This window comes from Polyodon spathula, chromosome 14 (genome assembly GCF_017654505.1).
Source record: "Polyodon spathula isolate WHYD16114869_AA chromosome 14, ASM1765450v1, whole genome shotgun sequence".
Classification (NCBI taxonomy): Eukaryota; Metazoa; Chordata; class Actinopteri; order Acipenseriformes; family Polyodontidae; genus Polyodon; species Polyodon spathula.
The window spans coordinates 10,288,245-10,313,344 of record NC_054547.1 but is presented as its reverse complement, the minus strand read 5'-3'; the positions used below and the strand labels follow the sequence as shown (position 1 = coordinate 10,313,344).

At 35.1% G+C, this 25,100-nt stretch overlaps 2 protein-coding genes across 2 annotated transcripts; one reads left to right on the top strand and one right to left on the bottom strand.

Annotated features, from left to right (window-relative positions):
• The first annotated feature begins 1,161 nt into the window (after nt 1–1,161).
• On the top strand, nt 1,162–4,938 carry LOC121326376 (tissue factor-like). Its single transcript, XM_041269632.1, has 6 exons — nt 1,162–1,435; nt 2,013–2,130; nt 2,698–2,888; nt 3,015–3,199; nt 3,556–3,718; nt 4,194–4,938. Exons 1-6 carry the CDS (start codon nt 1,360–1,362, stop codon nt 4,340–4,342), a joined length of 882 nt encoding a protein of 293 aa, XP_041125566.1. The 5' UTR covers nt 1,162–1,359; the 3' UTR covers nt 4,343–4,938.
• Nucleotides 4,939–11,056: 6,118 nt separating this feature from the next.
• LOC121327147 (ATP-binding cassette sub-family D member 3) lies at nt 11,057–24,896 on the bottom strand. Its single transcript, XM_041270989.1, has 23 exons — nt 24,754–24,896; nt 23,797–23,836; nt 22,063–22,161; nt 20,524–20,612; nt 18,702–18,771; nt 18,131–18,228; nt 17,873–17,996; nt 17,652–17,708; nt 17,400–17,542; nt 17,207–17,276; nt 16,810–16,879; nt 16,446–16,543; nt 16,173–16,264; nt 15,983–16,074; nt 14,769–14,841; nt 14,466–14,529; nt 14,024–14,101; nt 13,866–13,931; nt 13,643–13,732; nt 13,372–13,491; nt 12,765–12,869; nt 12,358–12,414; nt 11,057–11,734 (listed from the first exon to the last, which is right to left on the bottom strand). Exons 1-23 carry the CDS (start codon nt 24,861–24,863, stop codon nt 11,657–11,659), a joined length of 1,983 nt encoding a protein of 660 aa, XP_041126923.1. The 5' UTR covers nt 24,864–24,896; the 3' UTR covers nt 11,057–11,656.
• Nucleotides 24,897–25,100: the final 204 nt, after the last annotated feature.

Sequence of the window (25,100 nt, the reverse complement as noted above, 5' to 3'; positions counted from 1 at the left end):
AATAAAAAGGTGCCATTAATCCTGTCCTTGATAGGGGTTCTATAATGAACCCTTGATGGTTCTATTTAGAACCCTTTGGTTTCACTCTAAGGAACCATATGGGGTTCTTTCAAAAGAAACCTCTAAAATGGTTTTATATAGATCCTTCTTGGGTTTCATATATGAAGCGCTCCAAAGAATCTTAAAAGGTTCTATATAGAACTCTTTCTTTTTAGAGTTTATAACAGCAATATTGTGCTGTTTATTTCAACCTACATGTTTAATAACTTAACTATGTTTAACAATACAATCACATTTTCTTGTAGAAAATACATATAAAGTAATAAACAAAAGATAACTGATTATAGAACTTATGTGACCACCTCAAATCTTGTTGAGAGCCTGCACAAGGAGCTCACAACCCTTGCAATTAGAATCACTGTGTTGGATTTGTTTTGCTGGAATTAAGAATTAATAACTGCTGCCTAAAGTAAAAATTAGATCTAGTTAACTTCCTTTAAACCACCAACCAATGACTTATATGGGTCGGTGTAGTGGATTTATCAAACGTTTGTCTACACACACACACACACACACACACACACACACACACACACATATATATATAATTATATTATAGATATATATAGATATATATATATATAATATATATAGTTTTGCAACGATGTCGTTTCAAACGAAACAAGATCTTGCAATATCTGTATACATATTATAAGAATTATAATATATAAATTTCAATAGATTGAAAGTTAAAAACCTTAGGTGAATAACGACGCAATATTATAATGATGTAATCATTAGTAAAATTTCTTCCAGAATGTAAAATCCATTTTGGGTAAGATATATTGTGTGTGTCCACAATTATCATTATTATTATTATTATTATTTATTATTATTATTATTATTATTATTATTATTATTATTTACACGTTCTGTGCATTTTAATCTATTAGACATTGAGCACAGATAGTTAAGGCTATGTATTCCTTAAACAGAAACCTAGACGTACTTCTTGGAACAATTTATTTCATGACGGTCTTGCAGGTGAGATTCTTTTGGTAACTTCCGATTTTCCTTATTTGGATGTACAAACTGAACCGCTGTGAGCTCTGCTATGACTCACCTCTCGCTTCACTCTCTCTGCACAGGATAAAAACTCCAGAATTCAGTCGCACTGGGAAGAAAGCCGACTCGAAAGAAGTTAAACAAGCAGTGAGCCGACGCAAGAACATAATTTGTTGCAGCTAGGTTCTGCCAGGTTGGATTCACAGTTACTATCAGGCATTTGGATTTAAAATATTCGCCTACTGGGAACTCTGATTATTGTATTAAAACCGTCTGGACAACGAGAAAAAAAAAATGGAAATCGCTACTTTGTTAAACCTTGGATGTTTTGTTTTGTGCTTTTTATTCTCTCAGAATGGAAAAGCCTCAGGTATATATTTTAAAAACACACTCGTGTAGCACTAAAGGAATTACTGGAATTTGTCTATGAGTTTTCATGATGCAGAATAGTTATTTATGTTAGAGGCTATTAAGTACATACACGACTAACTATGTGATTTCAATACTTTATGTTTTGAAGCGGTTTCAGGACTACCTTTGAGGTTTTCCATGGATATACTGTGCTTTTACTCTGGCTTCCCATGCTTTTCCAGTGCTTACCTATTGTTTACCGTGATTTCACAGTGCTTTATTGCACTTTGCTGTGCCGTGGGAAACTTTTATAAAAGATTTATTATAAAAATATTAAAAATCTATTTTTATATAATGGAAACTCTTTACCCTATAACCAATACCAATTATGTTAGTGTACTGTTTTGTGTTGTGACAAACACAAAACTATATCATATATATATATATATATATATATATATATATATATATATATATATATATATATATATATATATATATTATATTTCTGTAATTACCTAGTAGTTACTATAAAATGTGATTCTTATGCAGTTTTCTATTATTAATGGTTTGTTAAATCTCATGTCATTGTTAAGGTAATACACAGCTGCTACCTGTTGCCACAAAAGTCTGGTGGACATCTATCAATTTCAAGACCATACTGGAGTGGGAGCCCAAGCCTTCAGGGTACGCCTACACTGTGGAATTCTTTGGGTATGTGCTTTTTGTTTTCTATTGTGAACATTACCATTTGATTATGGAAAGTATTAACAGGCTTTGACACGACAGGAGCTGCAATCACCTTTATGGGAATGTTTTGATTTTTTTTTTTTTGTTTAATCGTTTCTAAATCAATTGCCATTGATTAGGCATGCTTTAAAGTCCAAGATATTTAGCTCTGGTGGTAAACTGAATTTCTTAAACATTTTCTTATCAAAAAAAAAAGGCAAACCAAGATAGTTCTTATTTAGATAGCAACTGATTTTGTTTCAGATCTCTAACATTATAGCAGGTGTATTTGCTGCCCACAACTGGTAAAGAATCAAACTGCAAGCCACCAGCAGTTACTGTGTCAAATTGCAGTACAAATACAGTATTTGCAAGTGTAATGTGTAAATCTTTGTTAAATTTCCACTGTGTATTTTTAGATACACCTGAAACTTTCGCTAATTCTAAAATCCGAGCAATATAAAAACAGTCTGATATGGTATATTTTATTGGCTTGCCTGAATTTCTAGTTTCTCAGATTTGTTATTAATCAATTGTCCATCCATATTTCAGGAAAATGACTGATGTGCAGAAGAGCCCCCGCTGCATAAAGATTCAGACAACGGAATGTGATTTAACCGGTTTCCTGTCGAATTTGACAGACTCATATACTGCACTTGTTATCTCTGAACCCATAGAGACTGTCGATAAGACAGAGGAGTACCCCTACACCCGATCAGAGGAGTTCACACCCTACAAAGACAGTACGTATTCAACATATTCTAACACTGCATGCCACCATTTGTTTTTGATTTTCTGCATTTAACATATTAACACATTATCTTGGTTATTTGAATGCAATACAAATAATTACACATTTTTATTTTTAGCAAAAATTGGGCAACCTACTTTTAAGATTAAAGAAAATGAAGCAAAGGACAATATTAAGTTGCTGATAGAGGCCCCCCTCTCCAGCGTCAGAGGCCCTGATAATACATTTCTGAGTATAGAGGGAATCTTCAAAAACGACTTGGAATATGTTACATATTACAGAAAGGCTTCCAGCACGGGCAAGGTAACGTATAATCTTTATAACTCTGGGAAGCTGTCTTGCAGACAAAAATATTCTTTACAATATAGTTATTTGCGCTAGTGCAGTTGTGGGCATTACCTTTGTCATAACTGGTTAAGAGTGGTTAATGTCACAGATCATATTGTTCTATGAAAATCTTAAGCATCTTCAAGTTTATTAATAGAGTGCCAGTTGAGTCTGTGTCGTGCCTAAACGGCACTGAATAGGGTATATTATGTACCAATGAATTAGGTAGGTTCCAACTTATAATAACAAGAAGATTTACCAGTGCTTTACCAAATAATGTAATCTAAAAAGGATTAAACGTGTTTCAGCATCTGTTCCTTTGTTGTTAACAGAAAGAAACTAAATCAAAGACCAATGAGATTGATGTGCCAGTGGATCAAGGTGAAAGCTACTGCTTCACTGTGCATGTTGTTATTCCATCACGAAGCGATGATAACCAGCAAAGCCAGGGATCAGCAACACTCTGCTCACACTCCAAGAAGCACTTTTATGAAGGTAGTGTTCATGTTAATATATTCATATATTAAGAGTTAACTCATACATAGTGGTCAAAGAACTGAAAGAGGATTATTGTCTTTGACAGGAGAATAAAGTCTGTGGTCTTAGTATTTGTTGTCATTTATTATAATCATCTGGTAATGCAGAAATCCTGCAGTAGCAAAAACAGTGCATAATAGCAATTTCAGTTTGGAGCTGATTTGCACTTAAAAACATTTTTAAGTTCAGCGTTTTAAAGTAGAAAATTCTAGCAATGATTGCAACTGAAATTAACACTGATTATTTTGTAGATATATGTATACAATATAAAAGAAACAACAATTTTTAAGGATATCCCTATGTATAAGTATTCTGAATTATTCCTTTGCTTGTAAGTCAGGACTTGATGAAAATGATAAATGCTTCTTGTGATCAATGTCATGTTTAAGAACTGGGTAAGAAAACTAACAGTGTTGCTTGAAATTCTTTTCAGAATATGGGATTGGTGTGCTGGCTGGTTTCATATTTGCACCAGTTCTTCTATTAGTTGTCATCATCACATGTGTGTGCTGCTGCATGCGAAAGAAGAACGCTAATAAGGAGGTGAACAGCTCTGACGGAATGCTTTTGAAAGGTGTTTAAGGGTCGATTATTGCTCCTGGATTGTGATTTTAAGAGGAAAAAGAATACAGGGTCCAATCAAGCTGTGAGACAAAAAAATGTACTAAACTACTGGAAGTGATTGGAGGGTTTTGTCCTTTTGTTGAACATTGGAGTAGAAAATATGTTTCTGTGAAACACTGAAAAAGATATCATTTTTGCTTATTTTTTATATTAAATGTTACACAACACTATGGTACTAAAACTAGCTAGGAACAAGTAAGACTGTAACTCTGATAAAGTAAGACTATCTCTGATAGAAAGGTTGTTTTTATATTTATTTTTATTCTTGTATCTTCTTTCATATTGATTCTGTAGAATTGCACAACCTGATCTATTGTAACTTGAGAGCACTGTTATAAATGTGATTATTTATATATGGTTTGTGGGATGTATATTTATACCTGTAATATAGTTGGTCTGTATATTTGGTGTTATTTTTCTAACATATTTATAATTTTTATAATAAAGTTTTGTGGTCTAAATTGTTGTATTTTTTATCACATATTTACCATGTAAATCTGTCCTAATTGTAATACGCACAATGAAATCCTTGCACAATAAAATCTTAAATGGTTTGAAATCCCTTTTATTACCACTCATAAACTTAATTAATATTATCCCTCGTCAAACTTATTGTAATGTAAATCTTTTGATTTTCACTTATGCCATGTTTCCTCCTACACCATGAAACCAGTCTGTAAAACTTACCATAGATTACCGCAGTTCGACATGTTATTAATGTTTTACCAAACCTCTGTGCTTTATAATACTTATATATGCATTACCATGCTTTATTACGCTTTGTATGCTTTTCTATAGTAAACCTTTCTAAAGGTCATCTGATTCCACTATCAAACCAGTTCCATCTGCAATCTACAATCCAATCTGCCTTCAGACATTAAAACAAAAGTCAAAGATCACCAGTGTGTATCACCGGTGTTTCCCTGACAGTGTAATATAATCACCGCCAGCCTTCATGTTTAGACTGCACATTTTTTTCCCCGATTCAGAGATTTGAAACCTGCCTCTTATATCCTTTGAAGAAACACTGGTTACATTAATCACTGCATGGTCTGGCAGCAAGCAGTCCTAACTAGTCTCCATTGAAATCAATCTGATCTTAATATGCTGCTGATGTCTGGTTTCAAATCACTTTCAAGTCAACCCCATTGGCAGATGGAAAAGTGGTATTAGATAAGCAAACTGCAGCCTCCTGGTGCCATTGCTGTACATGTCACATGGTCTGTGTGCAGCTGGACCACTGGGTGAGATTGCAGCACAGGTGGTGAATCGGAGCTATGAAGCAGCAGCAGCTTCTCAGTCCTGTGTTTGAATACCCAAACAATCTGAATACCCCAGATAAAATAAAAAAAAAAAAAGATTTTCAGCACAAGAAACAGGGGACCAAAGACAATGTTAAAAATCATTGGAATAGTGACTGACTTCAAACAGCTCAACAGATTTTAAAAGCATTTACTTTGTACAATAGTTTTGCATGAAATAGTAAGCATTTATGATTGATCTTAAACCTTAACATTAATTTGCTTATTATACTGTACTGCAGACAGTGTGTTACTAAAATCTGTGACAAGGAAGAATTTGAATAAACCTACAACAGGATAAACATCTCCCAAACAACTGCAATTTTATATTATAATAATATCATGTAGCTTACGCCTCATAAAGCAAATCAAACAACAAAAAGACTTGGAGACGGAAATGCAAATAACCCACAGCAGAGCTGTTCATATGCAAATGTTTTAGCAGTTAATGTTAGAGTTATTTTCTATTTTTAATTGCAAAATATTTTTTGACTGAGAAATCATTTCTGCAACGTTGGCAAAAGCCCTGTCAATTATTTTTTGCATTTTAATAAAATCGTGAATCAGTAACTGTATAGCTGTACAACATTTTATTCATCATGCCAAAATGTTTAATATATAGAGTATATACCAAAGACAATAGAAAATAGGTAAATAAATAAAAACAAACACAAGCCTAATAATAGTTTATTAAAATCTTAAATGCATTTAAGCAATATTAAGGTCTATGTGATTATGTTTTTACAGTGAGTTGGCTTCAACATGAAATTGACAAAGAATCTACAATTATATACGGAAAACAAAAAAGCCTGGGGGACTTAGTATTGCATATTCACAGTGACCTGATCTCCTTGTCACATTTAAAATAAAACAATAGACACTACTGTCGCAGTATATTGCATAGCTCATTGAATTTACATTAAGACAATGAGCAACTTTTTAAATGTGACACAATATCACCTTTACCATGGGAATTAGGGTAAGAATCTCTAAAAAAAACTATTTGCCAGTTTCATCTAAGTGTCAGAAAGATTGCTTTCATGAGAAGCATCAGAGGTATAGTGAAGCTGACTTCCAAAAACAACACAAGGAAAGCAATCTACTTTACTGCCAAGACTCCTAACAAGTGAGAAGCGCACTCATGTAGTTTGAATGCAGGAAGACAAGAATGATAAGCTTTATGATATTAGATGAGGTATCTTTTGTTTTAAATTATGATATATCAATACGGACAAATGTCTGTTTATCTCTGTCTAGGTCACCTGAAAATAGAAGTTGATATAAACTGGATTCAACATGGTGTTTATATGAACTGTAGCACTATCAACAGTCCCAAAGACCAAGCATTAACATGCAAAAGTATCATTTTCCTGACCACATCTACTGGGCATTATAACTTGTGCTTTGGCAACACGGTTTCATACACACATTCTCCATGTGGCTGGAAGTATGTGATGAACATTTTCCCTGTGTGAGATCCAGATAAGCAAACCTTCCCAGGGTGCTGATGTCCACATTGTAAAACTGTTCTTGTGCTCTGTAGACCTGTCCACAAAATTCCCACTTCCTCTGACAACACAAGCAAGGCCGTCTTCCTGGATAAACTGCACACACAAATATATCTTTAAACAGTGCTTCAGAAGAGTTCAGTATAGCACTGTAGACAGTTCTTCTGCAATTCATATTTGGTTCATTTGCTTGTTCTGGAATCAGCTGCTCCAATCCATTAATATTTTTTAAATATATAATATAATCTGTGTTCAGTGAGGACTCAAATTCCCAACCTGCAAATCAATTTTTAAAGCTCACCCTCAAACTCTGATTGCTTAAGTGGGGCCCTTATGCTTTCCGGGATGAAAATGTGCCTTCTGAGTTTAGGCCCAATTCAAACTGATGACATCCTTGTAACAGTGTTTTGAATTATTTTATGTGACCACAGTTTAGTAAATATGACCTTTGCGATCTACATCAAATATTTTGAACTATTTTCGGTCTCTCAACAGATACTGAATCCCTGGTGTGTATTCATGGGACTGACATATTTATGGGAATGACAGAAGTTCTAAAATGTTTTACCTTAAAGGCACTTGACAGAAATGTGTTTTTTTTTTTTTCATTTACTATGGCAGAGTCGTATTATTTATTTGCACCCCTTCTTTTCACAAAGGAAAGGCTGCTACATTTATTAAACCTTAGCTACCAGCTAGAAATCAACCTCAAACACAAAAACAACTTAAAAGAACTTCAGACATATAAAACCAATAAAATATGACCTTTTTAAAATATCCTTGTACTTGTTGGCTCAGAAGAATCAATTGACAAGCCCCGGCCTTATATGCTTTGTTTTTAATGGACCTGACTCAATAAAAAGAAGCTCTTTGGCACTAGATATATTGACATTGCTCTTTTTTTTACATTCTTTCTAATAATTTAGTAGGACTTGCCAATTGATTTTACCCTGTTTTTCTCCCAATTTGAAATGGCCAACTGTATTTAGACTCAGCTCACTGCCACCACCCTCGTGCTGACTCGCGAATGGCAAAGGCAGACACTTGCTGTCCTCCGAAACGTGTGCTGTCAGCCGACCGCCTCTTGACAGGCCCGCCATGCAGCCAACCCAGAGCTACAGCGTCGGAGGACAACGCAGCTCTGGGCATAACGCGGTATTGCCGTCGTGCCCCCCTGCTTCGCTCCCCGCAAGCGGTGCTGCGCCGCTCATGTGTGTCCTAGAGGCAAGCCCGCAGGAGCACGGCCAGTCTATAGGGGTCACTGGTTGCAACCTAAGCCCCCCTACCCCCCTGGGTGCCGCTCGGCCAGTATGCACCACCACCTGGGAACTCCCGCCCATGGGTGGCAGTGGAATAGCCTGGACTCGAACCTAGGATTAAACAGACAGCCTAAATTGCTAGTTTTGTTTATCCACTGTAAATGTTTTATCCAAAAGTTTTGCATATTTAAATGTGTATAAACGTGTTCAACCTTTTGAAATACTAAATTGTACAAAACAAAACCAAGCACTATCTCCACATCTGGTGTGTGCTGTGAAATATGATGCCTGTAGAATGCAGGATCATGAGACTGACCAGTGCTCCTGCTGCTGTGGAATTCAACATGAGAAATGGTGCACTGTAGAGCAGGGCACAACACTTACAAGCAGACACTGTACCCCTCGCATTCTTTTCTTAAGACTCAAAGGAGGGGATAACTTGTTGAGCCACTGGTATTTAATTTATTTATTTTTGAGTGTGGAGTAAATACTAAAGGTTATCAACAGTAAATAACTTTTTTATATGAAATAAAACATTCCAGTACAAATGATGAGGGTCTAGCTGTTCAATATTAACACACAGGAGATTTAAATACATGCATAACAGTCTCTATCATGAAGTTACATGATGCTTTTAGAGCCTACCTGGAATTCTCCAGTTTTTATTTTTAATTCATTGGAAATGCTTTGCAGCAACTGCAGCATCTTCAGGTCCTTTAGGGTGCACTTCGTGATTGGTGTTTCCACAAAGCAGAACTGTATCAACCATTAGAACAGTGACTAACATTGTAACATCAAATCAAAGTACAAATCAGAGAAGTTCCTGGAATACAACATATAAATGGCGCGCAATAGGGGATGTAAAAACATTTAGAATGAATTGGCTTATTTTGTAATACAGCACTGTATTCCCCATGTAAAAACAAATGGCTAATCTTGGTCTAAAGCAATATAAAATGATACACACTGTAATTTAAATATTTATTTAAAATAGTTTAAACAAATGCATCTCTGGACACACACTCAATTTTGGAATAAACTACTTGAACAGCTACATTGCCCATATGGTCATGGTTTCCTGTTACAGCATACCAAGGTATATTAACAAGAAGGATCAGCAAACATGGTATCATATGTCGCCTAAAGATAAAAGTCATAAGATATTTCCAAAGACAACACATTCATTTTAACATGCAGGCATTAAATATAGACAGAGATATTTTCAGACCATTGGATCATTATTTAGTAACTCCTTATTTTAATTTTAACACATACAGGCCACTTGGTGGCATTCAATCCACACTAATTCAGTGACATTGATTTCACACTGGACTTCAAATGATAGAAATTTTTAAAACAGTTTGAAAATTATTATACTTGCTGGTGTAAGACTATAAAGTAGTATTATGTAGATGTCATTGAGCCACCAATATTTTCAACCCCAGTACTGTATGTTTACCTTAAAGCGTAAATGTTAATGTTGTGTCTGTTACCCCCCATGGTAATAAAAATGTTCTCCAAGACTCAAGACAAAGTTCATTTCCATGTTATGGGCCACTCCAGCCTGATCAGCAGCAGTAGCTTTCCTCATGTCTGGGAAAAATGGGTGGTGTTGGTATTCCTATCCCCTCTCCAATGGCGATCAATCGCAGAGATGCTGAAACAATATACTGAGATAATGACACATGATCTCTCAAGAACAGAACCAACACACAAAAACGTATTTAATCATTTCTCTTTAATAATGTTTTTAATTTTATTTTTGTATGTGTGTTGGAAACCTGAGATAATTATTTATGATTGTGCCACAAATCAGCCCTACACTGTGCATACAATATTAGATTTAAACTGTACTGCATTACCTGCACTAATGGATGTATGGATGCCTGCTGTTTTGCTCAGTGAACTGATTTGTAAATAAATCAAATGTACCTTTTGATAACACACTTAAATGTAAATGTAAAGTTGTACTTTACCAGGTTGCTGTGACTGGCAAATAGAAATAATCTGCTGGAGACACACAAGCAGAACAGCTGTCTTCTTCGCAGTGTTCTTCATAACTATTTAGCAAATCAGACTAATTATTTTAACACTTCACTTTAATTATACTGTTATAGATAACAATTATACATGCCTATAGTACATTTATTTTCTCTTCCAGTATTGAAGAACAGACATGGGAAACTGTTTTGTGGTTAAGAGAACTTCCTCTAAACATGATGAAATTAAATAGAGTTCAAAAGTCAATAGTAAGTGAGAATTCATATGCTGCATAATTGTCAACACTGCAGCGTTAAAAAAAAAACCCAAAAACCCCCAAAAAAACAAAAACAAACAAACAAAAAAACCCCCCTGAGCACTCTGACATCATGTACTCATCAAGAAAGGGCATTGTCCAGCACATTCGTGTGTATTGCGAGATACTTCAAAAGATAATGTTTTACAAATTCTTGTTATAAATAAATAACAGTGGTATTCTTTATCCATGAAAATATGGTATCATTACAATAATCCACACACACAGGGCAGTACAAGTATGACTGTGACATTTTCCCCAAAACAATTAAGATAAAAAATGCAGCAATAAAGAACTCCACCACAGACTGTTTTAGACTTTTTAATGAAAACTTACTTTAGTTGAAATTATTGCATACCTGAATGCATGCCATTATGTAGTGCATTCTTATGTTATTACCATACAGTGTCCTGGATAGAACAAACCCTAGTTTTACAGCGGTCCCAAAGTGCGTACTTTCAAAACTGACACACATTGATCATTACACTATTTTTATCTTAAAGCTTTGATTTACTAATTACACATAACAGGCAGTAGATTATGGAGAAACTATTTTTTTCAGGTCAAGGAAATACCATGTTATGATTTGAATATACATCTCACACAACTGCATGGGCACTCTGTTTTGAATGATTAAGCATAATCTGGTTAATTCCCAATCATTAATTAATCCATATTCTACAAGCCATAGCTATTAGCATTTCCAACGCATATACTGGCACCTAGTAAAGTAATAATTACAGTAAATCCAAATATACAATTGCTAGCAACATACTACAAAATTATTGGACAAATACAGTAGCATCAAAACAGACATTACAAATAATTAAAAACTCTTCCTATTTTTTTTTTTTTTTTTTTTGTTAAATTTAAGTGCAGAATCTTTCTTTAACAAAATGTCCTGGGCTTTATGATCCAAACTCAACTGTCTCTGTTGATATGGGTTTGAATTCATAGCTTCCTCTTCCATCCATGTGTAGGTAATACTACAAGTGAGGAAACAAATTAAGATGAGGACATTCTGTCAGCTACAGTACATATATTAGAGAAAAGTACAAAGAACTTCCTGTGTTCAAATACAATGCCATTTTAATTACAAAACCAAATTAGTCAACAGTACAGATTTAGTGCTACTGGTTTATGCATGAAAGGAATGCATTACATACCTGCTTCATAATTCATCCATCTATCTATCTATCTACACACTCAGAAGTGTTAAATTTAAGAATACTAAAAGAAACGTAATAAATGAAAAGGCAAATGTTTCGGAGACACTGAGAAAGACTTCTAGTTGAAACGCTTGTCATGGAGTTTGTTTCTTATAGTATTTCTAAAGGCTGCATAATTACAATATGCATACAGATGCATTCAGTAACTTGGGCTAAAGAACTGGATAGACAGTTTACCAGACATGGGTCACCAAATACAACATACTTTTGTAATTGAAGCTCTTCTATATTTCTGTAGCCGGGGGACATGCATCCCTAATGAGTGATAATTAGAATAGTACGACATAGCTTCCCAATACTGATACACATTAAAACACTGTGCAATATCCTGTCTTTATAAAGACAGCATTACATAGATGAAGCTCATACAATAAACATACCTCATGGTGTTTCCACAGAGACTTTCTGTGAGACACTGTGAACAGGGATATACCGACCTAAAAAAGAATAATAATAACAATAATAATAATAATAATTTAAACAAGTCCTTAGAAGCTTCTGAAACTAAGTGCTTAACACTGTACACTACATTGATTTTCTGTACATTTAAATCCTTAACAGTTATTTCACTTTATGAATAAGCCTACAAATATTATCTCGCACATGCTTTTTACAATTGGTTTTGACATGCATATGGAAACGGTTTGTTTCAATACTGCCCACTGTTCACTTATTGTATATTTAGGACAGAAGGCAAAGCCAAGGTTATATCATTTAGATCCCTGACATCTGCATACAAACCTTGTGCCACCACCTGTATTAAAAGATGACAAAATCATGGCATTACCTTTCTGCAGTGGCTGTAGATGAAATCTTCAACATCAACACTGACTGCACTGGTACATTCATCCAAGATGGCAAACTGAGGCTTGTGGTAAAACAGACGTGCCATCTACGACAATAACATTTTTAAAAAGTTGTGCTTATGTTTTATAAAAAGTAGTCCAGTACACCTTTCTATGAACATCTTTGCATTTATTTGTTACAAGTTAGCTGTTAATTTGTGAACTTTTGAATTTCCCTATATGTTGCATTGTAATTTCCTTTTCATGCATAAGGTGACAGCGGAAGATTGACTTGGTCCTTCAGTTAGTTACACTATGTAAGGAACTCTGCTGACCTAATTGTTCAGGTTTAATAAAAGCCAACAACACTTAGCAACTCAATCTACCAACTACATTGTAACTACAGGCTACATGAAAACACCAAAAATGGGAATTTAACATGTTCAGGACAATACAATATAAACAGTGAAAATACCAGCAAATCATCATCACATTCACATTTCTCCGTTTTAATTTTTGCTAGTGTATTATATAAACGATCTGTTACTGCTATAACCTATAGATACACTTCACAAAGTGTAGTAAACAAACAAACAAAAAAACACTTACAGCCATCCTCTGTTTCTCTCCCCCACTTAGAACATCCATCCAGTCCTGGACAATATCCCAGCTTCCCTCCCGGTCGAGGATGTGACCCAACTGCACATTGTCCAGATACTCCTTCAGAACCTGTCAGAGCACACATGGGGAAATGAAGCAGACATGTGTATACAGGATAAGATTTTTAACTAATAAAGGAAGAGCAATTTATAATTGAAAAATAAATAAATAATAAAATCACATACCAAGTTTACCACAGATGCTACTCTCTCACACTTACCTGATCAGAAATTCCTTTCCGCTTCTGGTCTTCGTAGGTGTCTGGGTAAATGACCTGGTCCCGGAGTGTTCCCAGGGTCATGTATGGCCTCTGCAAAAATTGTAATATCATTGTAAGAAAACAACTTTAAAACAAAAAGTTTTTTGAATGAATCATCCATTCTTTCAAACATGTAAAAGCATAAACTGCAACAAACTTGCTTTTGAAATGAAGAAAATCTTACCTGTGGAACGTAAAACAATTTCCCTCTTTCAGGCTTGGTGAGACGCCCACCAAACAAAGGCCACAGCTAAAAACAACAACAAAAAAGATTTGAAAATGTTTTCACTGCTAACTTACTACAAGAATTCTAAATCTGCATTTCTGTTTAACAATACTTACTTCTCCTAGAACACGGAAAAGAGAGCTCTTTCCACAGCCGTTGGGACCACAGACCAAAACATTCGTACCAGATTTCACCTGAAATAGTCAACAATATCTTACATAAGCACGTAACTTTTAATTTGTTAAATTCATTTATGCCTGATTCATTCCCACTGTTAAACCTAGGGTTCTTAAAAAAAAAAAAATAAAAAAAAAAAAAAAAATCTGGCCCTGTGCTCAGTTATGGATTGTGGTTATAAAAGGTTCACAGAGAACATTTATAAAAATTGATCCTCATATTTAATTTATTTTGGAGTCAGCAAGCTTTTGATCAACAGCCCTAATCTAAGTTTTTTTTTTTTTTTTATAAAATTACAAGTATACGATGCAACATTCTAACAGTTGCAGTAATAGATTGTTTATTGTTCGCAAGTAAAGGAATAAAAGCCAACAAACACACCTCAAAGGAGAGATCTTGGATTAGAACATCTCCATTGGGCGTTGCCAGTGGTGTATGATCAAACCTGCAACAGACCACCATGAACAAAGTTATATGTTTTTTTCTTCCACAGTTTTCCTTCACAGGCAGTGCTTATTTTGTATGCAAGCTTTAAAAACTTCCCTTATGTTAAAACTGGACGACCCAGTGGTTGCAAATATCAACTAAACCAAGCCGGAAGCCAAACAGCTTCTGATGTAATGCAGCTTGGTATAAAAAAGAAATAAAAATGAAACAAACCCACCCATGTTTCCATGCACTTACTTAATAATCTTATCAGCGATGATGATTTCTCCACTGCCTGGTGCCAGTGACAATGTTTTCAAACCTTCCTGACCTTAACCATAAAACGAAAAACATGTGAAATACAAAATTACAACATAGCATTCATTTATGCAGCTCAAAATCTTAAGATTGAGTAGTTTTGTGTTCCCTTATTGATCTGTATTTTATCTAGTGCTGGGACGAACACAGGATTTTCACATTCGAATATTCGCTCAGAACTTAAATATACGTTTGTTTTCAAAAAGTAATAAAAGCCATTATATTGCTAAGAATGCAGGCAGAGACAGCATAGCAGCAGGGGCAGGGGGGCATGGCCCCTGCATGTGTTCCTTTATTTTATAGCTAGATGTTACAATATGCAACACTTTAAAGTAGAAAAATATCCCAGGTGTAGAGAATACTTTGTGCAGGCCTTACTTTAGCTCAGTGAATTAACTACAAAACAAAAGGATGCCAAATAGCAGTTCAAGTTAAACGTTGTTTTATTTACAAAATAAATAGCACATAAAATTGACAGTGCATTTTATTTGTAACTTTTTTCATTCCTTGCCATTTCTTCGCAGTAAACAGTGGCCATCGACACGTTTTCATAACACAGTAACAAGAGGTTTACTTGTGCCTTTCTGAAGCTGAAAAAGCAAACAAAAACTGAAATTTAACTTGAAACACTTGAAATAAAACAAACTTGGAAATGGCGTTGATAAATGAAGGGAAAAAAAAAAAAAAAACTCATTTTGGTTCTTGTTTATTATATTCCACAAAGTCACAACAAAAAATATATAACATATACAGTCTATATAAAAATCACTATACAACATTTCCAGCACATTGGGCACTGTTTAAGGAAGGCACTTCACAACAGATTCTGACTCGCTCTAAAGCAGCACAACCTGTTTTTGACCCAGGTGGCCTTCCAAAGAGACCAGTATGCGTGTGCACGAGCATAATATTGCTTTGTTTACTTTTTGACATCTAAAACTTTTAAACAGAGGCTCAAGAGCTGCCGTGTTGATCCTGTGTCTCAGCACTTATTTTAATTTGTTTAATGGCCACATCTCACAAGATTACAACTTCCAATAGTTTAGTCCATGATATCCCATGGAAAGTTATTTGATAACATGCAAGAATCTGCAGCAACTGAACTATATTTTTAGATGTACTTTTATGTTCATGTTACATCTTCATTCACTTACCTTTTTCCTGCTGGGAAACCATGGTTCTTTCATATTTGCCAGAGTTAAGCTCTTTCAAGACCTCCATTAATTCCGTGATGCGAGTGGTGAACCTAACAAATAATGACAATGCATGCGTTATTTGTTGTGACTTCAAACAGGATTTGTAAAGGAGGACATTAGATATTAACAGCTCAATATGCTGTCCTACCCAGATAATCTCGTCAACTCCCGCCCAGCCAGCACAATCCTACCCAGAGCCTGGGACAACCGTAACAACATACGACCACTCTGGTAGTAATCCTAATAAGAGATCAGACTTTTAATGAACAGCAATATACTTGATAGAAAAAGAGTGATAACTTCCCACCACCTGTAATCAGTAAGAATGATTGTTGACTTACAAATATTTAGCAAAGTTTGTATGTGAAACACACCCAACCGTAAAATGCAGCATTATTTTATTTTTGTGAAAAACCCTTACCTCCAACAGCTCTGAGTGTGTGCTGTTAAGGTGGCGAGGATGAGCCAGATTCAGAAAAGGACGGCTTACCACCAGATAACCGACTACTGTGGCAAGGTCTGCAATGAAGCAATAACAATTTGCTTTATGTTACACTAAGAAATATAGCATAAAATAGCTCAGCCAAACATGTGTCTGTGGAATAACTTGGTGTATAACATATCGCAGGAAAGTTCTGAAGATAACATACAGCCACATCTAATCAGAGACCAGAAAAAGGTCCAAATGGAAGCATTCATGCAGCCTCTACTACTGTGAATGCAAGTTGCTTGGGATATTCACTCCTGCAGATGACAAAATCAAAATAACTGGGAGAATTACTTACACTTGGCAATCAAACTGTCCACAAAGCCCATGGAGAACCGGAAGAAGATGAAGTTGTGCAAATGATCAACCTAGGAACGAACAAAAGGAAACGATTTTCTTATTACCATAACATACATTTCATAGGGGCACCGTTTTGGTCAAATTAAAAAGGACACAATGCGATTATCAGGGGTCCTAAGCAGCAGTTACAGTATGTGACACTTCAGCAATGCAACCTTTTATTGCTTTACAGTCACTCAAACTGGGCTTTGGCTCATTATCGATTGTTCTTTAGGATGACAGACACTGACAATGGTTGTCTGAAGTATTTTATTTATTGCCGTGGTCAAAGAAAATGGGGGCATTGGGAACGGTATGTCAAAAATAGACAGAGCACATATACAATTACTTCTTACCAGCTTCCTGAAAGTGGCGTGGATTGTCTGCTTTTCTCTCATATTTCCATTATAAAAGGCAATTTCTTCACTGTGCAAAGAAAAACAAGTCAAAACACTTAGAAAATTATAAATCTATAAAACTATAAATCACATGTGATTGGATATTTGCAAGCTCGTCGGATACACGTTCACTACTGCTCCACTTGCCCACCTGTTTGTGATGAGCCGTGAGTTGACGTATCTGTACTCTCCTTCATACCTCTGCTCAGTCACTGTCATTTTGCCTATAGGCCTCCTTAAACGTGTAAGGAAGAGGCCTGAGACAATCAGATATGCCATCATGCTGGCAGGACCCTGAAAGTTAATTATTGGTTAATGTACTGAAAAACTTTACTATCTGTCAAATCTGGAAAAACCACAAAACGAAGGGATAAATCAGTGGTCTGGTAATAAAATGATCTACCTGAAAACCTATTGCACTTGTCAGCTTGAAGATATATAAGCAAATATCCAGCAGTGGCTGTAATGAAACAAGACACAGTTTAACACATCTAAGCATAGTAAACACAAAAACAGCATATACAACTGGCTTGCCTGGAAATTAAGCTCTCATTATCACACCAGGAAATTATGCTACACATACTAAATAAATAAAAAATGGCAGAGGAACAGAATATATTTTACCTTGCTCAGGTTCGAGTACAAGTCCACTACACTGTTACAGAACCTCTCCACGTCTTGAGTTAGCAGCTGGTCTGCATTGGCTATCCTATTGTCAAGGTTACCCATTTTGTAATAGGTGTAACCTCTGTTAAAACAAGAAGGAAATATATAAATAGTACAGGTTAAATTATCTCAATATCCAAGGGCATTATAAATTGTTATGTCATCTGCATTGGTCCAGTGATTTCACTGGGTAAAAAATGTATTAATAATACTTACTTCAAATACTCATCATAAAGGTGTTTGGTGAGCCTCACACGGAATCGAAGTTTCAGCTCATTTAGACCCAACTTCAAGAAATTGTTTATCAAGGATATCTAAAGAAAAGAAAAGCTTTGCTTACTTTCATCATGAATACAACATGAAGGTACTAGCAGTGCTACTGTAACATATACATTATGGCGCTGCCTTGTGATGCAAGAGTGTTCAACGGCACACATACAGCCTAAACCATAATTTTTATAAAATCAAAGAATGGCTGCGTGTGAAATTAAAATTAATTTGCTATTTTTATACACTACCTGGCTCTTAAATATTCAATAATCTCAGATACTTAACCCCCAAAAAGGAACATGCAAATAATTTGTGTGTAATAGTGCAGGCGCCTTATTTGTACCAAGATTCCAGAGGAAATACAAGGTTAACAGTTTTAAATGATTCGATGACCTGGTACAGACTTATTCCATAAACTGGCACTTACTTAATGGTGAACATTTAAGAGCAAAATGAAACCATAAACGAATGTAAAGAAAGGCATTTAAAAAAAAAAAAAAAAAAAAAAAACACTTACAAGTGGCATGGCAGCGATAAAGTTGAACAAGTAGGTCTTGAAATCTTTTGTAGTACGGCCAATAATTGCACTGCAAACCACATTAAAACATAGTGAGCAAAAATATCGGAACTACACAAAGCAGCTGCATGGATACAATTAGAAAGCTTCTTTAAACAGAACTGATTCAGAAGTGTTGCATGTGTTAGCGACACAGAAAACTGAATTTACCAGTCACCTAAGGGTCTGAGCATTTGTGCTTACTAGACGGCTGCTTATTCAATGGGCCTCACGCATTCACTGGCTGGCAAGAGCAGATTTTACTCTATTTGCATTCTTTTTGATTTTCCAAAAAGCAAACTATGCAAAGCTCAAGGAGTAACTCTGGTATTTAAAAGTATACCAGCAAGTTATCTTGCAGCCAAATTATTTCGATCGTACACAAGGTGTCAGATGCCCATGTAAGATGTTTACTAATACAGGCTGGGAGTTCAGAGTACAGCACGCCCAATATGCAGAAACAAAATGACTTTCTTTTTTTGTAAATAATCTCTTTCTTACGGAAACTGTTAAACTTTAGATATTGTAATTAACTAGGATGCATAAGCTGCAACACAGTTAATGATGCAAGTACCTTTCAATGCTAAAATTACATGGAACAATGAATTTACCACTGGCAAGGCAGAACTGAACCAATAAAAGTGCTACTTGAATAACTGGGTGTCTCTGCTAATGATACTACTGTAGGGGATTAAAAAGGAATGTTAAATGTTTGCTGTAAAATATGTAAATTATATACATTTCTAAAGACTTACTATCATAAAAACTTGAATACTAAAAACATATGTCATTAGTAATTTGGGTATTGTTAATTAGTGTATTAAATCTCGCTTTTCTTATAATAATTAAAAAGCCTAACATTTTTAATTAAGAAAAAGTGGGTACTTTATGTAAACACACAAATAACATTTTTAAAGGTCTTTACTTTCATAAAAAAACATTTCAGCTTATTATGTAGTTAGAATTAAGACATCAAACTGATTTTATACATCCAATCCATCTCTAAGTAAAATGTTTTAAATGCGTTTTAAAAAGACATTGTTCTTAAAAGACAAAAGTTCTTAAGGAATTTGTTTTTGTAATCTTAATTAAAAATGTAAGTAAAGTAAGTTGTCACGTATCCATCTGCGGTGGGACCAGAGCAAGGACGGATATGTAAAGAGGCAGATAAATGAATTCTGTTTTAAATACCATTAAGAATTACTATATTCATACAATTATTGTTTTGAGATTCAGTTTTTATTAGGCAGCTCCCCTAAATCCCTTGTTTAGAAAGATACAGGGTATTAATGCTTGTGGCAGAACAGCTGTCTGCCGTGTGGACGCGTGCATTCACTGCCGAGTGACAGGCAGTAGATCGAGAAGGAGGTTGAAGTTGATATGCCCTGCAGACGAACAGGATTTATTTACATATCAACAGCAATGGTAGAGTACATACAACACAGTGTAAGAAAACTTTGGTAGGATCTACAATCTCTGAACTAATCTTCTCTGTTCAACAATCAACGAACGTTGCTGAAGAGTTTGATCATGGAGGATAAACGGTTAGGGCGGATATGTGACGGATGACTGTACATGAAAACTTCAAACTGTTTTAGAGAGGTTAAGTTTTTTTTCTAGTTTTTAAAAAAACAGTTTCACCTACGAGACAGTATAAAAAAATTCTTAAAACATTAATTAAAAAAAAATAATAATAATAATAAAATCCTAAAACCCTCCTTAAAGTTTTGTGAACAGGGACCAGTGAAATGATGCTTTTAACAAAACAGTTCCATAAATGTACCTTTCAATCAGGGTGCCATTCTGAATCATCCACACGTCACAATACGTTCGAGCCACCAGCATGACAGCAATAAGCAGCAGATATCCTGACTGATGATGAAATGGTAAATTGGGACAAAGTTCAGGAATGACAACATTGACATCCTCGTGAACACACTATTCAGTGTTTAATGTCATACAAGTCAAACTCATGTGCGCATATTTCTACTGTATATAGGCTGGCCAGGACTATCATGATGCATACAACTGCAGTTTAAAAACACCAACATTTAGACTGGTTTACAGATTTTTTTTAGTTTCCCTTATAAAATGGTGCTGAAAATGTCCCATTTAAGTTATATATACTTTTTTCCCCCAAAATGTATTTTTTTATTTGCTAAATTAAGTTATGCCTTATTACAGCAAAATGGAAAACAGGCCCTACAGTCTCCTTACAAAAGCATTGCAGGAACTTCTGTAAAGCCAAACAATAAAGATATAAATAAGCATATAGCAAGTCAAAAATACATTATTTTCAATATTTATTTATTTTTTTAATGGTTAGGACATTTAAGCAAGTCACTTGTGATGGTGACCTGAAGTTACTTTTAAAACAACTTTACTGTGACTGCTTTGATATGCTGAACATCCTATTTCAACTAAAAGTGCAAAGTGCCAAGGTAAATAGGTAATAAGTCAAACACACTCTGAATAGTCAGAGCTCTTATCAGTGATTAACTAACTGAATTTAAGGTCAGATACGGTATCTCTGTATGAAATATTGCAACAGTGCAAAACCACTGCTCTTCCAATTAACATGTTACATACAATGACAGAAAGAACAAACGCTTGATTCAAAACTGAATCATACCAGCTTCTGAGCAAAATGCAATTGCATGATCTTTGGGTAGCTCTACAAATGTAGATTTTTGTGAAGCAGCTGTGAATTCATTTTCCATTGGCTGCCTGAAGTAAGGCGACACTCAAATGTAACGGACAAAAGCAAACAAGGCAGGGTGATCTACAGCTGGAAATACGAGATAGAACAAGGAATACCAGATAAACAAGCTATCCTTTGAATTCAAGTCAGCTCTGTTTTTTGTCCTTTGAATTCCCACCCTCTTTTAAAATAAGACTTCCTGAGTAACTTGTTTTGTGTAAGAAAAATTGAATAAGACTGACTGACTGACTGTATGTCATTACTGTACAATGCAGTGATGCTTTACTGTGCAAACAAAAATGATTAAAAACAATCAAATTACATTTTATTTGGTGTAAATGACTGTCAGACAAAGTCAAATAACTTACAGAATATGTATTATTTGGGTGGGCGAGATAAGTTCTAGCTTTTTACTGATTCTATGGTTAACGTTTTCTTCACAACTGGTATACTATGTACCAACAGTTCATTTGGTTCTAGACTCGGATTTTACAACATTCCATTTTAAGAAGCGATGTCAATTCAACAGATTTCCCAGTCTTATGTAAAGGCGTTTGGCAATTTATAATCTCACAACAGTGCATGCTGTGTATGCATATCAGCAAATGGAAAAATAAGTACCTCTTTGCAACAGGTTCGAGGCACCATAATCTTCACGATTCTCCAGATTCTTGCAAAGAATACTCTGTCAACAACCGCCTTCTCTTTCTTGCCATCTTTCTATAAGAATAAAGAAAATGGAAGATGCAACAAGAAAGGCAAATGTGAAAAAACAGATAATCAAGTTATAGGTTTACTTGTAGAATATTAGTCAATATATTTTCCATTTTTCACTGAGACTAAATCATTTTTGATGAGGCTATATCATTTTTCAAAACTGTGAACAAGGGAGGGGGGGTGGAAATCAGAAGCAATAGAACCTGAAGAGGGATTTATTTTCTGATAAGGCTCGCCTCGTGTCGATAAATGTCCCGTGCCAAAGGCAAGGGCGAGTAACATAACGTGAAGGGACTTACAAGACAATAACACCCTCTTATGACGGTTCTACTGCTATTAAAAAATGGATAAAAAATATATAATATTTAGTTTTTCTATTTGTTTTTTTTTTTAGATTTTATGCAGCACTAGTTTTTGTTGCTAATAAATACAAACATGTTCCATTATTCCATGAGTAATGCGGTTTGTGCAAAATTCCATTTGTGGTCTCGCCTTCCCGGGCTTCATGGACACTGTGTGTATTTCTAATTGCCAAATAATTAAAAAAAAAAAAAAAAAAAATTACTACTTACTTACTTCTACTTACATAGAGCTGTTCTTCAGTTCAGGTACCTCATACAGAAAAGCAAACATGGCTTGTGAACTGTTTGTAAAGCATGTAAACAATAAAAGTACAGCTATTTTTTTTTTTTTTTTTTTAATTTGGATTTGAGTGCCTGTTCGTGTAAGTTTCAGTATTTAAGCTATGGTTAGATCTAACATTTAGTAGCGAAATAATTCAAATAAAAAGTTTTAAAAAATCTAGATAAAAATATCTAGTTATGTGCAGTATGTGTTAATCCTGAGTCTGCTGTTTGTTCAGTAAGTTGTTCAGTGTGTGCTCATAAAGTCAAAGCCTCCTTCTCCTGGCTTTAATGAAGAGATGCGAGGTGTCTGTGTTGTTACTGTGATATGCTTAAAGTTTCTGAAAGTAATTAGACTGTGTCCAGTTGTTTGATTTCAACTTGTCATTCAAACCGGAGACCAGATGCTATTGTGGTTACTGTATTGCCGCTTTTCACTTTTCACTTAATTTGCTGTATACCAAATTTAAAGAGATAGCTAGGAAGCACAGTAGTCTACATTATGAGACAACATTCAGATACAAGAAATTGTCTTTCAACAAGCAGAAAGATAAAATACACAAATACTGTTTTTACGAATGCAGGCGGATTGATTTGGAACAGTGATTAAACATAGTTTGAAAGATAACATTCAAGGTCCTCTATCAGAGATTTAAGCTCTTGTATCGACCAATCAGGTCAAAGGAAATCTCTGATTCATTTTCTAATGTCATAATAAATGACATGACTGGTTGAAGCCAGGGTCAAGGTGATCTAAAAAGGTAGGTTAGTGCGCGGTTTGATGCTTCAGATATTTTGTCCGAATCCAATACATTCATAAAATTATTCATTAAATTAAACCACTTTTTTTCTTTAAAATATACAATTATTCAGTTCAGAAAATAGGCTTTCTGTATCAGTTCTATGCAATGTGATGTGAAATACCAAGACTCACACTGGTAAAGAAACTGAATACAGCTTTTAAGGGCATTGTTTGAGACACATTTTATGTTTGCTGAAACACAATTCTACTTACATCATTATTTAACAGAGAAGAGTCTGATCCGCTTTTCTTACTGCAAAAGAAAATAGTCAACACGCTCTTTATAAAATGTTGATCCTTTATGCAACTATGCACAAATATACTCATTACAGATTCATGTTACAGTAACTGCATAAACTATATGACACCATTTGATTATGAAATTCACAATACTGAAGTTGGTTTCTTATTCGCGAACACAAATTGAATAAGTAAATGGGGTATTTCGTTTGTTAATTCGCTCTGGGTCGCTTATTTCAAAGTTGATTCTCACAGAAGAGGCACCACTATACGTCACACATATTTATAACCAGCTCAAAACGGATTTAACCCCTGAAATACCTCAGTTATTTATTCAATTTGTATTACATTTGCGGGATGCCAATAAGAAGCTGGAATGCGAATAGAAGCCGGCCGAATGATAAACCAACTTCATCATCGTTAAGAACATTAGAATTTGAACATTTGGTATCAGTGACAAAAACATCACCGTTGAACAATCACTATAGTTGCTTAGTACAGTTCACTAAGGTTAGATTAGATGCTATTGATATGTTTGGACAGCCTTCGCTATAGCTGTTATTTTACATTTGTCTTATGTGTGATATCAAATAACATGTTGCAGACAATGCAAATCTTTTGTCACTTTAGCTCCGATTGTAAATGGCCGTCTTGTTTTATGGCGAGAGAGGGACCCGATTAGCTAGACTAACAAACAAAATGACCGGCAAATTAAAACTTGTAGTATTTATTTATTTATTTTTTTAATATATATATGTTATCACGGCCTTGTACAAATCCCTGATCTCTACTACATCCTTAGCCCGCCCAACCTTCATCACCTGCCGGACCGAGCTGACAGTGTACCCTCTGAACCTATTTGCAAACCAGGCTCTTGCCCAGTCAATAATCGATGCCCGTCATTAGAGAGCCGAAACTGTTGCAACGTACCTTCTGTAATTCTGTGCATTGCGTCTCCTCTTCAGGAGGTAGACGGCGACGAGGACGGCGCTCGCTATGGAGGAATTTTTAGCTGTCAAGTATTTACTAATTGCCGCCATGTTTCCACAGTCTGTGCCGGTCAGGGACTAGCAGGGAGCATGCTGGGAAAGTGGTGTCTGTTGGGAAAAAGGAGAGGTTAACGCGCCCCATGACATGCAATCAGAAGACTCCTGAATGATAACACAGAACAAATGTACAGTGCAGTATTTCTGTGTATAGGCATACTCTTGCTTCACTATAAGAAAACTATCTGTATTTAAATGACAATTTATTATAACATCAAACTATCAAAATTT

What these genes read in the sequence shown, in the direction of transcription:
- LOC121327147 (XM_041270989.1), bottom strand. Translation starts at nt 24,863, where the DNA reads ATGGCGGCAATTAGTAAATACTTGACAGCTAAAAATTCCTCCATAGCG. An exon ending in CTCGAACCTGTTGCAAAGAG is followed by an intron (nt 20,613 to 22,062) that starts GTACTTATTTTT and finishes TTTCATCATCAG; the next exon opens with TCAGGATATCTGCTGCTTAT. An exon ending in CTCTGTGGAAACACCATGAG is followed by an intron (nt 11,735 to 12,357) that starts GTATGTTTATTG and finishes CCTCACTTGTAG; the next exon opens with TATTACCTACACATGGATGG.
- LOC121326376 (XM_041269632.1), top strand. Translation starts at nt 1,360, where the DNA reads ATGGAAATCGCTACTTTGTTAAACCTTGGATGTTTTGTTTTGTGCTTT. An exon ending in TCAGAATGGAAAAGCCTCAG is followed by an intron (nt 1,436 to 2,012) that starts GTATATATTTTA and finishes GTCATTGTTAAG; the next exon opens with GTAATACACAGCTGCTACCT. An exon ending in AGGCTTCCAGCACGGGCAAG is followed by an intron (nt 3,200 to 3,555) that starts GTAACGTATAAT and finishes TGTTGTTAACAG; the next exon opens with AAAGAAACTAAATCAAAGAC.